Consider the following 15,734-nt stretch of genomic DNA (forward strand, 5'->3'; position numbering starts at 1 on the left):
ACAGACTAGGGGGTACATTTATAAATGAATGTATAGTGGTAAGCCCCCAGCTCCCTTCCCTAACCCTCCAGACCGTAAGGTGCACCGCTGAGCCCGTCTAGGCCGTGATGTAGACGTCCCTGTGATGCTTAGTGCAGACAATACCAGTAGGTAGACTTTAAAGATGCAGGAACAATCATGAGGTGAGGACCTTAGATGATTAATGTTTATGAAGAAAATGCTCAAACAGACTGTTAGACATTTGGCATGGTTGAAAGAAGTGAATCATCATTTGATAGTGACTATCCCATTGAATGGATTGTGTCATTGTATCTATAGAATTAACTTATGTGCAAATATATATATAGTTCTGGCAATCACAAACACTGCAATGATTCCAAGTTGATTTAAGCCATATGGACAGCCATGTTAAAAAATGACGACTTTATGAGCTGAATGCACCGGACTGTGCTGCAGCCTACCTGATCCTTCCTCTGTCACCATGCCCAGTCCCTCTGCCTTGTTCTGCCTCTCGAACGCATTCAGATCCAGAACACTGAAACAAACCACAAAGTCTGAGCATCTCACTCTCTGTTTACATGTTTACCTGAAAAGTTGCTGACACAAAAACAAACAGCCATCAAGGGAAGAAAAGCTACAATCCTGTTGTGATGTAACTGGCATTCCTTTTCAATAAGCCACCATTGTGAATACACAGCAAATCTTTACAAAGTAAATCAAAGTGTGTTCCCCTCACATGAACAGGTTTTTGGCACATTTTGGGCAAATCATCACTTTCATGTTTTGTGTGGTCGGATAGGGCCTGAAACAATATAATTTATGCTTGATTTGATCAGAGGAAGATCCATTGGGAAAAAGTGGGGATTGATTAGGTGTAATTTAGTAGAAAATGATCAGTCTCTGATACAGATTATTATAGATTTAACGAGATTGCGAACTAGAAAGACATATAGGCTGTTCCTAAAATTCATTAGAAAATTAGAATTTAGTGTTTTTAGCGAGGAACTTCAACATCCCAACGAAGGGACAATTGCACAAAGTTTGTGTGGATGCTTAGAACTCCGACTGGGCAACAGTGGATTGTTGATTGTCACGTCTAAGGGAAGGTTAAGCTTCTTTGACACTTGCTGAGCTCCACACATCTACACACTCTCAGTAGCGCAACTATATGTTAAAGTATAATGCTACAGTGTGTGGCACTTTTCATATGCAATATCCCTCTTTATAATGCTCCTAAATGACGGTACTAGATAAAAAAATAAACCTAAAAAGTGGTGTGGGACGTAGCCATGGGGATAAAACATACCCTCAGTACAACTTAGAACCAGATTTAATGGGGTGACATTTTTGCACCCAAGGCTGGAAAACACTATATGGATCTGCCCACGCATCTCTAGAACAAAAGGAACTTGCCTTGCAAAGAAACAAAGGGCATCTCAACTGGTACCATGGAACAGGCTCGCGTCCACTTTGAAGCCTTTGACATTGGTAGGATACGCTATTTAGACTTGTACTTAATATTGACAAAACCAAAATGATCTGCTTTAAAAGAAGTAAGAAAACATCTGATATGGATGACAACCAGATTGTTACGCTAAACAACAAAGTGATCGAGAGAGTGGCAACCTACAAATACCTGGGCTTTTTTCTAGAAGAAAATCTCTCTTTCAAACATCACACTGAGTGTCTTACTAAAAAGCTAAGAATGAAACTGGGTTTCTTGCATAGAGATAAATGTTGTTTTTCTTTTGGTGCCAGGAAGAAAATTGTCCAAGCCGTTCTTTTATCTGTTATTGACTATTTTACATATGCATGTGTTACGTATTTTAGGAACACAAGCTGTATTTCCCTCACTTAACCAATAGGGGGTAGGACCAAATATATAAGCCGTAAATACTACACATAGCCACAAGGGAAAGCAGGACATTACTGAAGGCTGCAATAGATACTTTAGCCACAGAGGGCAGCATCACAGACCAGGCGAGGAAAACCGAGGATTACGTCACACCGGTTCCTCTCCAAGTCTTCCGGTCCTCGCTGAGTCCATAAAAAAGTCCACCTGGCCATGAAAACCTTAGAGCTCTCTCGGCAGCGATTAGACATACGTGGGTTTGTGGCTAGGATCATCTAGGAGAACACTCTCGCACGTGCTAGGCACATCTCCAATCTCTCTTTACTTCAGAGCATCAGTTTACCATACCGAAAATACTTTATACAAATAAAGTCTTGTTAAAGCTATTCCTTTGGATTCGACCCCTCTTTCCAAGAAGAACATTGCAATTTGGTGACGCCCTGACGTGATTGGAAAGTTCCGGACCGAGACTAGCGACCGCGGGGCCGTCGGGAGCAGTACAAGCTACTTACAGGCGCCACAAGAAAGGTAAACAGAACCTGTTGTCCATGACTAAACTCTGTATAGTTAGACATAGTCACATTTAGGTGAATAGCTTGTGCTGCCTTCGACTGGTTGCGGGGACGTGCGATCTCGGACTGGTTGAAATTCATACAGCCGGTTAGATAAACGGCCTAGGATACGCTAACAGATTGAAATTTAATAACGAGCTCACGAAGTTAAGGGCTAGGAGTGTGTTTTACATGGGTTTGTCGATAGACTGTATCCAATCCTGATTAGATCTAAATGTTTGTACCGCGTGGGAGAAATAATACCTGTGGTTTATGTGTTGTGTGAAGAATGTACGGATGTTAAGCCAGTACAAAACAACCGACCAGTAAAAACGTTTGAGCCATTACGGTGGGGCGAGAAAGGTCATATTAACGTTAATCTAGCTTACTTGCATAAAACCGGTGGCGTAGCTTTGTTTGCTGTGGAGTTTGAATGGGTTTGATTCCTCCAGGCCCGGTCCATTGAAAATCGAAACTGCAAGTTCGTATAGTATATAACGCAGCCGTAGAGGTAGACTTACGCAGTATAACCCATCTGCTATCAAGTGCCTCGCTAACCCGCCGTGGGGACAAACTTGCAGGAATCTCATACTTCTTATAGAGATCCAAAAGTTTGTTTCTGCAGCATTTTGGATGTACCACGTGGTGTACGATTTAGAGGGACAACGCGTCTTGGAAACGTGCGTTTCCTTTGTTCGTACCTCCACAGTCTTTGTAGTCAGAGACCTTTTTTGAAACAAACGCCATTGCTGAAGAGCAACAGGGGGCCTCAACTCAAGTGTTACATCCTCTCTCTCTCTCTTTCTCTCTCTCCCTCTCTCTCTCTCCTTCCCCCCCTCTCTCTCTCTCTCTCCCTCCCCCTCTCCCCCTCTCCCCCTCCCCCCCCTCTCCCTTCCTCTCCCCCCCTCTCTCTTCCTCTCTCTTCCTCTCTCTTCCTCTCTCTTCCTCTCTCTCGGCGCCGGGGCCATCTTGTGGCCTGGTTGCACAGTCCGGTAGGACTGGAACAACTCGAATAGTTGTAAGCAAAAGCAGATCTCCCTCTCTCTCCCCCCCCCCCTCTCTCTCTCTCTCTCTCCCCCCCCCCCTCTCTCTCTCTCTCCCCCTCTCTCTCTCTCTCTCTCTCACCCTCTCTCTCTCTCTCTCCCCCGCTCTCTCTCTCTCACTCACTCACTCTCTCATCTCTCTCTCTCTCCTGCAAGTCAGTAGGGTCTGAATGGTCAGTCTTTTGGTAAGACTGCATGACCTCTGACCTGGGCAATAGCAGATCTCTCTCGCTCTCTCTCCCCCTCACCCTAGCTCCCTCTTTCTCTCTCTCACTCACTCACTCACTCACTCACTTTGATACTCACTCACTATCTCTCTCTCTCTCTTCTGCAAATAGGTAGGGTCTGCAATGGTAAGTCTTTTGTTAAGACTGCATGATCTCTGACCTGGGACAAAAGCAGATCTCTCTCCCTCCCCCTCGCTCTATCTCTCTCTCTCTCTAGAGATATGTTCTCTCTCTCTCTCCAAGCACACACTTATTGAAGGCAACAAGTGTCATTTTTGACCTGGGTGTTTTGATAAGGCAATAGTTGCCTGCACAAAGGGACCCCCGGTGTGCTCTGTCTGTCTGTCTGTCTGTCTGTCTGTCTGTCTGTCTGTCTGTCTGTCTGTCGAAATATGTTCTCTCTCCATAAATATATTCCCTTAAAGATCCATCTGTTTCAAATGATAACTTTGATGAATGCCGTCTCAGTATTATGGGGACGCGTAGTGGTTTTTCCCTCTCTTCAAGAGATCTTTCCGCGACGGTTGATGGTGTTGATGATTGATCCTACTTTGACTATGTTTTCGGTGTGGTAAATGGTGTTTATGATCTAAAATATTATTGTATGGTCATCTAAGATGACCAAGGAGGGACTGTTACGTATTTTAGGAACACAAGCTGTATTTCCCTCACTTAACCAATAGGGGGTAGGACCAAATATATAAGCCGTAAATACTACACATAGCCACAAGGGAAAGCAGGACATTACTGAAGGCTGCAATAGATACTTTAGCCACAGAGGGCAGCATCACAGACCAGGCGAGGAAAACCGAGGATTACGTCACACCGGTTCCTCTCCAAGTCTTCCGGTCCTCGCTGAGTCCATAAAGAAGTCCACCTGGCCATGAAAACCTTAGAGCTCTCTCGGCAGCGATTAGACATACGTGGGTTTGTGGCTAGGATCAGCTAGGAGAACACTCTCGCACGTGCTAGGCACATCTCCAATCTCTCTTTACTTCAGAGCATCAGTTTACCATACCGAAAATACTTTATACAAATAAAGTCTCGTTAAAGCTATTCCTTTGGATTCGACCCCTCTTTCCAAGAAGAACATTGCACATGCAAATTCATCATCTCTGAAAATGCTAGATTCTGTGTACCATGCAGCATTACGGTTTGTCTCAAACTCTGGCTTCTGAACGCACCATTGTAAATTGCATGAGAAAGTTGGTCTGTCTTCCTTATACACCCGTAGGATGGAACGCTGGTATATATTTCTTTATCAGGCAATTCTGCACGATCTGCCTCCATATTTGTGTTCTCTAATGGTTCCTAGAACAAACAGTGCGCGTATCACTCGGTCTAGCAGTTTGATTATGTATGACGTTCCTCGGACTCGCACTACGTTTGGTGAAAGTGCCTTTAAATCTTTTGCCCCCTCATCATGGTGTAAGCTACAGGAACACCTTAAACTGGAATCCCTAATCACCATGAACAATTACAAAAGCAGGATCAAGGTCTATTTAACCACAAACTGTACATGCCCGGTTACTGAACACTGACTTACTGCCAATGAGATTGATGCTCCGTGACATTTTAGTGGCAGTGGCAACGGGTAGTAGTTGGGGGGGCAATACACATAAAAGTCCTGTTTCTCATTCTCTTTTTCAGATTCACTCTTCTTCCATTTCTTTCAGCCAGTGATGCATGTTCAATGCAGACCAACAGGGGAATATAATTCTGATTCCTGTAGTTCTTCAGCATTCTTTGATGGATGAGAGTCAATGAGAGTCAATATGTTTCATACTGAGGATTAAGGGCTCCTTCAGTTTTACGTTTAGACACTAAGTCATGTGTTTGCTGCGGTCAATCGATGAACAGCGTACCTGCAGGACTGCATGAGGCCGGCCAGACCCTGGAAGAATCCCACGTCCTTTTTGTCTCTCAGATAGTCAAGCATTTTCTGTCAAGAGAGTAAGGGAACAAAACAAGAAATAGCCTGGTCAGAAAGGAACATTCTCTCTTTTATCATACATCACCTGAGCCTAATGACAATGACAAGAACCACATCCAGGACAGGGAGAATAAATATGGGTTGTTCAATTTAGAATTTGACAAAGGAATATCTGAAACCTGCAGTGTGTGAGTCCCTCCCTATCGCCACTTGCTCTGATCTCCCTCCCTCTCTCTTGCCAATACACACACGTTTAGAGCCGCCAATTCCAGCGTTTCATTGGGAGAAGAGAAGGTCTGGGAACAAGCTTCAGGTACCTGCTGCACGGTGGAGTTCCCCCCGTTGAGGACCGCTATCCCCAGCTTCAGAGTGGACGCCACCATCGGGCCCATCTCACCTAGGATCAGACAGACATGAGGCTACTGTATTGATGCCTGATGTGAAATCTGTCTGCTACAGCAGAAAGTACTGGACAGGAGTAGACATTGCAAAGAGATAAACATCGGTTTGAAACACAAAGATGCAAAAATAGATGAGCTACTTCTAAAGCCCAAGCACATGGGATGGGTCATGTCAGGACATGGTCCAGGACCTCATTGGGTTGTGTTGGTTGCTGATGGCTGTTTTAGGCTGCCTCACCTTGCCCAACTGATTAGACTCTGTTGCTGGGTGAGGCTGCACACATTCGTTCATATGGCAATCAATTCACACAGGATAAACCAGCCACCCCCACACAATGCAATAAACTCTCCAACATAGCACTGGCATCGTACTAAGATCTTAGCACAGCAGCCAGCATTAGCGGCGGGGCTAGAGATCCAATGCATAATGCCTCCATTCATTGCCTTTAGCATAAATTGAAGAAACTGGCATTCAAACCCAGCATTTAATTTTGCCAGCCTAACATTTAAAGATTTGGGCAGATATCATTCAGATATCGCTGAATTGCAACACATTTCAATAACAAGTTGCATTAATGTCCAGATGGATATTGGATATTGCTCTTGTGGAATTATACTCGATAAGCTAATTTGACATGCCAGATGTAATCCCAGAGCCCCTACTGACATGGCTTCACAGATCCAATTGATACTAGATGATGGCTGCATATACATCTGGAGTTGTATGTGTTTTGGTTTAAGCCGAATCTTATCCGAATGGCCTCAACCCATGAAGGCCAGGTGTGAAGGTGCCTGAAGCTCATCACAGCATCGCCAGGTTGGAGCAGACCTTTGCTGGCGCTGATGGTCTGCAGAACCATCTCAGCCGCTCCCCGGTCGTGGAGACGAGCCTGCTGGTAGAGCAGCTTCTGTTTCTCCATCTCCTTCTCCTGTTGTTGGGAGAGCCATCATGATGGAGACAGTGTTCTCACAACGACTCATTTCATCTCATTAAAAGTCACACCAACAGATCTGTTGCACAACCATTTATAGGGGACTACCAGTTAAATCCACATTGACAGTGCTATGAAGTGGCATAACTGAATGTGATATGAGTGAATGTAGACATTGCAATTTGAATCCCTCTTCAAATTTAAAATGTTTGGGAGACAGCAATGGAAAGAGATGCTTTCTGCTTCAGGCTGGAATGTTTGTAGGAGATGCAGACAACGGTTCATCCGTGTGTCAAGATAAGCTAGCGCTAAGCTCTCATCCAGACACTATAGCTTGCAGAAGCGTCAAGTCAGCTACTTAACTCAGCCATTGCCGGTCGTCGGCCAATATGAAGCAAGAGGACATCTTCTGCTAATGTTTGAACGTATGAATGTAATCCTTCAATGCCATAATTTCAATGATAACAATGAAATGCTAAATGTAAAATGTAACAGAAATCTTGTGAAACACACCCCACATTTCAGTGCAAATGTATATCAAGTTGCTAAAAGAAAATAATGTTTAACGGGAACAAACACCGTACCTCAAAGCTTTTCACTTCGTCTCCGTCCTCCTCCACCTCATCGTGACAGCTCTGAGGGCGGAGAAGGAGCAGGGAATGAGGTTGGCCATGAAAGGGGCTCCCAGTAAAGCTACGTCAACATTCATCAATACAAGAAATAGCAAATAATAACAAGTCATTTGGGGGAATTTAACTGGGCCTTACCTTGGCCATTATGTCGGCGTAGGCCATGTAGAGATTGTCTTCATCTAGTTTGCTGCAATAGAAATGAAACAAACTGTTTGGTTCAAGGTCTTTCATGGTAACGTACTTGCTTACATCTCAATTTCTACCCTTGTCCAAACTACAATTTCTACTCTATTAGGGTGGGTTCTCCAAGCCAATGCTTGTTTGTTCATATCCCACTTCCATCTCTCAAGCCCAGTCCAGATTTACGATGAGAGCTAAACAATTCCGGATGCTGCAGAGAACCTTGCAGCAGTGTGAACTGGTCATCTGTGTCCAGAAATTAACATTGTCCCAGAATGTAGTTTTACAAAGTATTGACGTATCTAACGGCATTCTTTGCAAGCAGTCGTCCGTTGCTAGTTGTCTATTTGCAAATCTTGAATCTGAACTGAGCTCTTCTGTCTGTCACCTGCTGCTAGTCTAGAGCAGGGTAACATTTCTCTGTGAGAGCGGTTCGCTCATGAAGAGCGGCGTACCATTTCTCAGTGAGAGCGGTTCGGCTGAACAGCTGAATGAGTTGATGCAGCGGGTCAATGTGCTTCAGACTGTCTTCCTCTTCGGCTGGCTCGTCCTCGCCAGATTTCTGTACAGTCATGCACAGACAAAACATCGCTTCAAATAGGAACATTAACTATCGATGCTTCGACCCTGAAACTGAATCATCTCCTAATTTATATGGCTAAATGCTAACTAGTGAAAACATATGCTTTTTTATAAATTCCCAGGGCAATGTAATTCAACTTTGTTGGGGACATATTGTGGCGTTCTATTTCATTCTTACTGACCGCCAGAGGCAGTGCTTAACACTGGATGTTATCCATCGTGCATGCGCAGGTCGAGTATTTAATATCAACAAAGTCACACGTGACCGGGGATGACGTCGGGCCGCCCGTCTATATAAGGCCACGTCACTCTCCAAGATGTCCCTTGTATCTTCTCGCAGTTGCGAATACAGGTTTAGAGTAAGAGATAAGCTTGAATAAAAGCAATATAAGCCGGTGACTCTTTGCTGGTAGCCCTGCAACCGCATGGTTGGAGCCACGAATTCGTCCTCCAAGGGCTGCGATTAGTCACGCTCGGCTTTGTTTTGAACGCCGCATACCGGTGTTTTCGCCGGTGAGCTCGGCTCACGCTAGACTAACACAGCGTCTTCATCATCTGTAGCGAGGCTGCTAAGGTAAGTATTCTCTCTGTGTTAGCTTTAAAGTTAAGTAAGATAAGGGGATCCTGTTTTCGGCACCCGCTTAAGCTTACGTTTTGTTTTGTTTGCCTCACTGCATCGGAGATTGCCATTACCGGCGTCTGCTGCCTTTTGTGGCAACTTTCGTTCAAGTTAATTAAAGGCTCCCAGAGTGTTTTCGCTCGTTAGAGCGTGTACTCCCTTATTTGGAATTAAAGAGCAGAAGCTCCCCATTACGGTTGAGGCTAATGGGTAAATAAGAAAAAATATTTAATTTTGAAAAAAAACAAAACAGAACTCTGTTTTAGTTTGAGTTTCTTACGTTGAGCAGTTTGCTGCACTTTTGTTAAATTATTACTGTTGGGTGCTTTCGCCCATTAGTAACTACTTTACTCTGGGAAAATAATTTTTTTGATAGCTTATTTCCCCCAACATGTTAGGCTCACATGGTTGCCGCACTTGCATGGCCCCACTGCTAGCCCTAGATGGACATGATGAATGCCCCGAATGCCTCGGTGTGGTCCACCTGAGAGAGGGGCTATCCGACAATCAGTGCATGAATTGCAGTTTCATGCCACATGGGTTGAAAGTGGCAAGACTAGCCGAGGTGGAAGGACCTCAGGTTGAAGGTGAGCTTCCCCCGCCTGGAAGAGAACCAGTGGTACGAGTACGCTCCCCACCCAGGGCTGCCCCGCCCAGGAAGAAGGCTAGGAAGCCTGACGGTTATGCTGCCAAAGTGGACAAGCTAGTGTCAGAGTTCGCTGAGATTAAGAGTTTGCTCTATAACCTTCAGCCAGTCAGGTTGGCGTCAATCTCTCAGGCTGAGGCTCCAACTACACCAGAATGGGACGGAGATGCTCTGTCTACGAGGGCTTCCTGTAGCCAGTTCTATGAAGACAGGCCGGGACAGGGCGAGGTAGAGGCTTCTACCCAGGCTTCTGAAGGCGGCTCCCAACATGTAGGGAGTGGGTCTAGGGCAGGCTCAGAAGCTTCCCCGGCCACGGTTAAACCAGTGGTCCGAATGGCACTGGCACGCTTAGGGTTGGATGAGGCTCCAGCAGATATCGCTCCAGCTAGTGCATTCTTTAGGCGTGTCCCGCCACAAGATACTTTTTCTGTGCCTCCCTCCCAGCCATATATTGAGGAGCTTCACAGATGCTGGCCAGACCCCAGATCTCTATCTCATCACACCAGTGACAGCAGGGCCTTGGCTTCAATGCAGAATGCCAGCAAGCATGGACTAGACCGAATGCCAGCCGTAGAGCCGACCATTGCCTCCCTCATTGTGTCACCAGAGGAGGTGTTGAGGCCGAATGCCCGCTGTCCCAGGCCACAGTGTCGCATCACTGATGACCTGTTAACAAAGTGCTATGACACAGCGGCACGTATGGGCCGTATCGGGAACTCTTTGTCCCATTTAATATTGGCCCTGTCTCAATCCTTGCAATCATCCAGTGCAGATGCTTCAATGCAGAGTCTAAGTGACACATCTTTGCAGGCATTTGCCTTCATGACTAGAGAGCTTGGTAGGCTGATGGCGTCGCTTACGCTGGCTCGCCGCCAGGTATGGCTGGCCCAGTCCCCATTATCAGAGCCATGCCGGAGGACCCTTCGCACTCTCCCCGTAGTTCCGGGAGAGCTGTTTGGCCCAGCAGCACAACAGGCCTTGGATCGTGGCATCCAGGCTAACCAGACACGGCAGCAGTTTGCTAGCCTGCGGGGAGCTGCATCCCAACCGAGGCAGCAGCCTCTACAAGGTTATGGCGCCAATCGTCCTCTGCCGCTAGCACATCCTAGTGGTTATTCCAGGACCTCACCAGCTCCTGAGCGACCCTATCAACCCCGTCGGGCTCCCACAAGGCCAGCACCACAGGCACAGAGGGGTCGGGGGTCGGGGTTTCCCCCCTCCAGGCCCCCAAGAGGGCGTGGGGGCAGGTACTGACGGCTCATGGCCAGGCGTCGGGCGCTTCACCCAGCAGCACCCAATCTGCTGGGGAAGTTGCACTACAGACCCTTGGGTGGTGACCACGCTTTCCCAAGGGTACAATCTCCAATTCCGACGCCGGCCCCCAGTTTTCAGGGGGATCAGACTGACTACAGTCAGCGATCCCACAAGGCGACAGGCCCTCAGCCAGGAGGTATCCACCCTCCTGGAGAAGAAGGCCATCGAGATCGTAGATCCTCAGACACAGCAAGGTGGGTTTTACTCAGTGTATTTTTTAGTTCCAAAAAAAGAGGGTGGGTTTCGCCCTATACTGGACTTACGAGGGCTGAACAGTTTTCTGAAAGTATTGCCCTTTCGCATGCTAAAGACAGCGGAAGTGCTCCAGGCCGTCGCACGGCAAAGCTGGTTCACGTCAATAGATCTAAAGGATGCATACTTTCACGTTCCGATAGCACCACATCACCGGCCATACCTGCGCTTTGCATTCGAAGGGCGGGCCTACCAGTACAGGGTCCTCCCATTCGGGTTATCCCTAGCCCCACGGATCTTCACAAGGTGCATGCGGGCAGCGCTCGCACCAATGCAAGCCACCGGAATACAAATCCTCCCTTATCTGGACGATTGGCTTATTTGCGCTCCAACCCGGCAACAGGCAGAGCAGGACACCACAGCCCTCCTAGGCCATGTGGAAAGGTTGGGTCTTACAGTCAACTACGGCAAAAGTTGTCTAATACCCAGCCAACAGGTATTGTTCCTTGGCATAACCCTGGACTCCGTCCAAATGCTTGCCTTCCCGTCTCCACGGCGGGTAGAGGCCATACTCCAGATCCTCCAGCATTTTCGGGAGGACAGGAGGGTACGGTACAGCCTTTTTCTCAGGCTGTTGGGAATGTTGACGTCAGTAACGTCAATAGTGCCATTGGGCCTCCTTCACTTGCGGCCGTTCCAAGTTTGGACCAATGGCCTCCACTTAGATCCAAGGTTGCACGGATCCAGGAAAGTCAGGGTGTCCAGTCAATGCCTCCTGGCATTACAACCCTGGAGACGCAGGGCATTTCTTGCCAAAGGTGTCGCACTGGGTTCGATCCCCTCACGCCGCGAAGTGGTGGTGACCGATGCTTCGCTCTCTGGCTGGGGGGCAGTGTGGCAGCACAGGGCAGTGAGAGGGCTCTGGAGTGCGCCGCACAGGACACAGCACATAAATGTGCTCGAGCTCCGTGCTATTTATTTAGCGCTCAACCAATTCCTGCCATATTTGAGGGGGAGACATGTGCTGGTACGATGCGACAACAAGTCAGCTGTCTACAATGTGAACCACCGAGGGGGCACAAGGTCAGCTCAGTCATTACAGGTTGCACAGCAACTTCTTGTATGGGCTCTCCCTTACTTTTCCAGCCTCAGGGCTATGTACCTTCCAGGGCCACAGAATACGGTGGCAGACTTTCTTTCACGCCAGAAACCTCCGTCGGGGGAGTGGCGACTCCACCCAGAGGTAGTAGAGGCAATTTGGAGCAAATACGGCACAGCAGAGGTAGACCTGTTTGCTTCAGAGTCCACAACACATTGCCCTCTCTGGTTCTCTCTGTCGGAGACGAGTCCGATGGGACAGGATGCCTTGGCACATCCATGGCCACGTCAACTCCTTTATGCCTTCCCGCCATTTCCACTGATAGGGTTAACTCTACACAGAGTTCAGAAGGGGAACCACAGACTCCTGCTGGTTGCCCCAAACTGGCCAGGGAGACCGTGGTTTCCAGTAATGTACAGGCTGCTAGACGGAGATCCATGGTGCCTGCCGGAGAGGCGGGACCTGCTCTCACAGCTGGGGGGCCGCATCTGGCACCCCAGACCAGAGTGCCTGCAACTATGGGTTTGGCCCTTGAGGGGCTTGATCCACTTATAATGGAATGCGACCAGGAGGTAGTTCAAACCATCATGGACTCAAGAGCTCCCTCCACCAGGGCACTTTATGCTAACAGGTGGAAGATATTTGCAATGTGGTGTGAGGTACAGAAAGAGGTACCGGAGTGTTCCTCAGTGCCAATGATACTGCGTTTTTTGCAGTCATTACTTGAAAGGAAGCTATCTGCTTCCACTTTAAGAGTCTATGTGGCTGCCATTTCATCCAGGCACATTAAGGTTGATAGCCGGACGGTGGGGTCTCATTCTTTGGTGACCCGATTTCTTAAAGGAGCCCAGCGGAGGAATCCCCCACGGGCTGTCAAGGTTCCCTCATGGGACCTACCTCTAGTACTTGGAGCCCTCCGTCTCCCCCCGTTTGAGCCCCTGGACCAGGCGCCACTGAAATGGCTGTCGGCGAAGGTGGCCTTTCTTCTGGCGATCGTGTCAGCCAAGCGTGTGAGCGAGCTTCATGCGTTGTCAGTGAGTGAAGAGTGTATACGCTGGAACTCAGATGGCACAGGGGAGGCACTGTGGCCTAACCCATCTTTTTTTCCAAAGAGGCTGTCTTCGGCCCACTATAATCAGGTCATAGAGCTAGCAGCTTATGGCCCCTCACACCCACCGGATGAGGAAGCTAGTTCAGCAGAACTACTCTGCCCGGTGAGAGCCTTGAGATGTTACATACAGGAAACTGCCGGTTTTCGTCAGTCTGATGGCCTGTTTGTCTGCTACGGGGGCCCGAGGAAGGGGCAAGCGCTGTCCAGACAGAGGCTTTCGAAGTGGGTGGTGGAGGTAATTGAGGAGGCATACAAGTCAAGAGGACTGCCTTTGCCTCTTAAGATAAGAGGCCATTCCACCAGGAGTGTCTCCACCTCTTGGGCAGCACTACGAGGAGTGCCTCTAGGTGATATTTGTGCCCCGGCCTCCTGGGCTTCAGCGTGCACCTTTGCCCGATTTTACAGGGTCAATGTAGCTGCTCACCACGCAGTGGCTGCAGCTGTTATTCAGGAACCCTCAGGCCCTTCCTAATAGGTGGGTACAGGATTCCTCGTGACTACGTTGGTAATGGTCATCCAGTGTTAAGCACTGCCTCTGGCGGTCAGTAAGAATGAAATAGAACGAGAGTTACGTATGTAACTACGGTTCTATGAATTCTGGATGACCGCCAGAGTTCTCTGTCACTCGGAATCTTGCGAGAAGATTCTGAAGGGACATCTTGGAGAGTGACGTGGCCTTATATAGACGGGCGGCCCGACGTCATCCCCGGTCACGTGTGACTTTGTTGATATTAAATACTCGACCTGCGCATGCGCGATGGATAACATCCAGTGTTAAGCACTGCCTCTGGCGGTCATCCAGAATTCATAGAACCGTAGTTACATACGTAACTCTCGTTTTGAGGAGACACTTACAGCCAGGTCCTCTATGAGCTTATCTTCAAAGTAGTGGTCTTCTGCCTCGATCCAGGACTTCTCGTAGCCTTGAAGAAACAGGTTGACAGCTCTGTGTCTGAGGAGGACGAAAGGGGAGAGAAAGAGGCCTTTATATCTTCCCAGCTTCCATCAAATTGTATACGTATTGTCACAAAAATATAAATATGACAGGAAAGGCGCTGTATAAATGCAGTGCTTATGTGAATACCTGGGCAGGTTGTACAGGGGAGCCATCCTGAAGCACGCCACAACGGCCCTCTTCCTCTGCTTGGACAGCAGCTTGTGCCACACAGCCTTCTTACTGCGCTGGGGGTGCTCCACCTGCAGGACAGGGACAGGTGAACCACCGTGTTAACATGGGAGTATCGGGAGTCCATGCTCTGTGAGGCTGTTATGTGGGGTAGACCATTTCTCTGAAATCAAAGTATGTCAGGTTGTGGCAAAGTGCACATTTGGCAAAGCAGGGAGTTGAACAGGTCTTAAAGGAATACTTTTACCTGGAGACTATTTTCAGATTTTTTAGATTTGTCCATTATTGAGCGAGAACGCAGTAGCCTTAATCAGCAAAACGGACAGAGAACACAGAGAATTACTGGTGTGTCTTTCCTTTCGCTTGACCTGGTTGGGTTGTTATTGTGTCCTGCCAAGTCTCACTCAATGAGAGTTGAGTTGTGTTGTTTCAGGAACGGTTGAAACATGAGTCAGAGCTGGAGAGTGTTGAGTTTGTTGTGTTGGACTACGGAAAGCCTAATTAAGTGTTATGTAAAAGATTCAGGTGAGGGAGAGTTAAGACTGTAATGAATTCATTACAGTTAAGACTGTAATGATTTTTTTAATCTTTTGTAGATTAAAAAAATGTCAAGCCCCCCCCCCCCCCCCCCCCACACACACACACACACACACACACACACACACACACACACACACACACACACACACACACACACACACACACACACACACACACACACACACACATCCTTTGCTTGTACACTCCTATATAATTTATTGAAAACATTGTCTGTAATTAAGACAGAACTACAACTTCAGTGTGTGACATGTTATTGAAAAATTGAAATAGTCACCTTTAGAGTGAAGCATTATAAGTCCCACTGCAGTATGCATCTGCTAAATTCAACATTCAACAGCTTTCCTCAAAATTGCCTTTGCACAAAACTGGCAAGTTTCCCAACTCCCTGAAAACAAACAAAAACATGAACATTTTCTTTGCAAGAATTACACTCCTTTTCAGTGTATTTTCTTATCAGTGACTGGTGTGGGCTTGCTTTTTTCTGCAGATCTTCTCAAATTGGGGCTGCAGCTGTGAGACTGCCACTCTAGTCTCATTTTCAATGTCCATCTTGGACCTGTATTTTGTCTTAATCGAGGCAACTACAGAAAAACCTATCTCACACAAGTAAGATGTGGCCAAAGGAAGGAGTGTGGCCAGAGCTCTCCTGCCTAGCAGTGGGTAGTCCTTTTCCACTCCAATCCAAAATGCAGCCAATGTCTTGGACTTAAACTGCAGCCTCATTGCTGAATCA

The 15,734-nt window shown here is 47.5% G+C and overlaps 1 protein-coding gene across 4 annotated transcripts in view; it reads right to left on the reverse strand.

The window, feature by feature from the left end:
• Positions 1 to 15,734, reverse strand: part of ryr2a (ryanodine receptor 2a (cardiac)) — a 168,591-nt gene that overhangs the window by 32,420 nt on the left and 120,437 nt on the right. For all 4 annotated transcript variants that reach the window (XM_030340489.1, XM_030340488.1, XM_030340487.1 and 1 more), the window contains 9 exons: positions 14,399 to 14,511; positions 14,170 to 14,266; positions 8,207 to 8,313; positions 7,707 to 7,758; positions 7,524 to 7,574; positions 6,837 to 6,936; positions 5,924 to 6,003; positions 5,539 to 5,615; positions 462 to 535 (listed from right to left, as the gene is read on the reverse strand). In XM_030340489.1, coding sequence (XP_030196349.1) covers positions 462 to 535; positions 5,539 to 5,615; positions 5,924 to 6,003; positions 6,837 to 6,936; positions 7,524 to 7,574; positions 7,707 to 7,758; positions 8,207 to 8,313; positions 14,170 to 14,266; positions 14,399 to 14,511 — 751 coding nt within the window. The remainder of the gene's footprint in view (positions 1 to 461; positions 536 to 5,538; positions 5,616 to 5,923; positions 6,004 to 6,836; positions 6,937 to 7,523; positions 7,575 to 7,706; positions 7,759 to 8,206; positions 8,314 to 14,169; positions 14,267 to 14,398; positions 14,512 to 15,734) is intronic.

This window comes from Gadus morhua, chromosome 18 (assembly GCF_902167405.1).
Source record: "Gadus morhua chromosome 18, gadMor3.0, whole genome shotgun sequence".
In the NCBI taxonomy this organism is placed as follows: Eukaryota; Metazoa; Chordata; class Actinopteri; order Gadiformes; family Gadidae; genus Gadus; species Gadus morhua.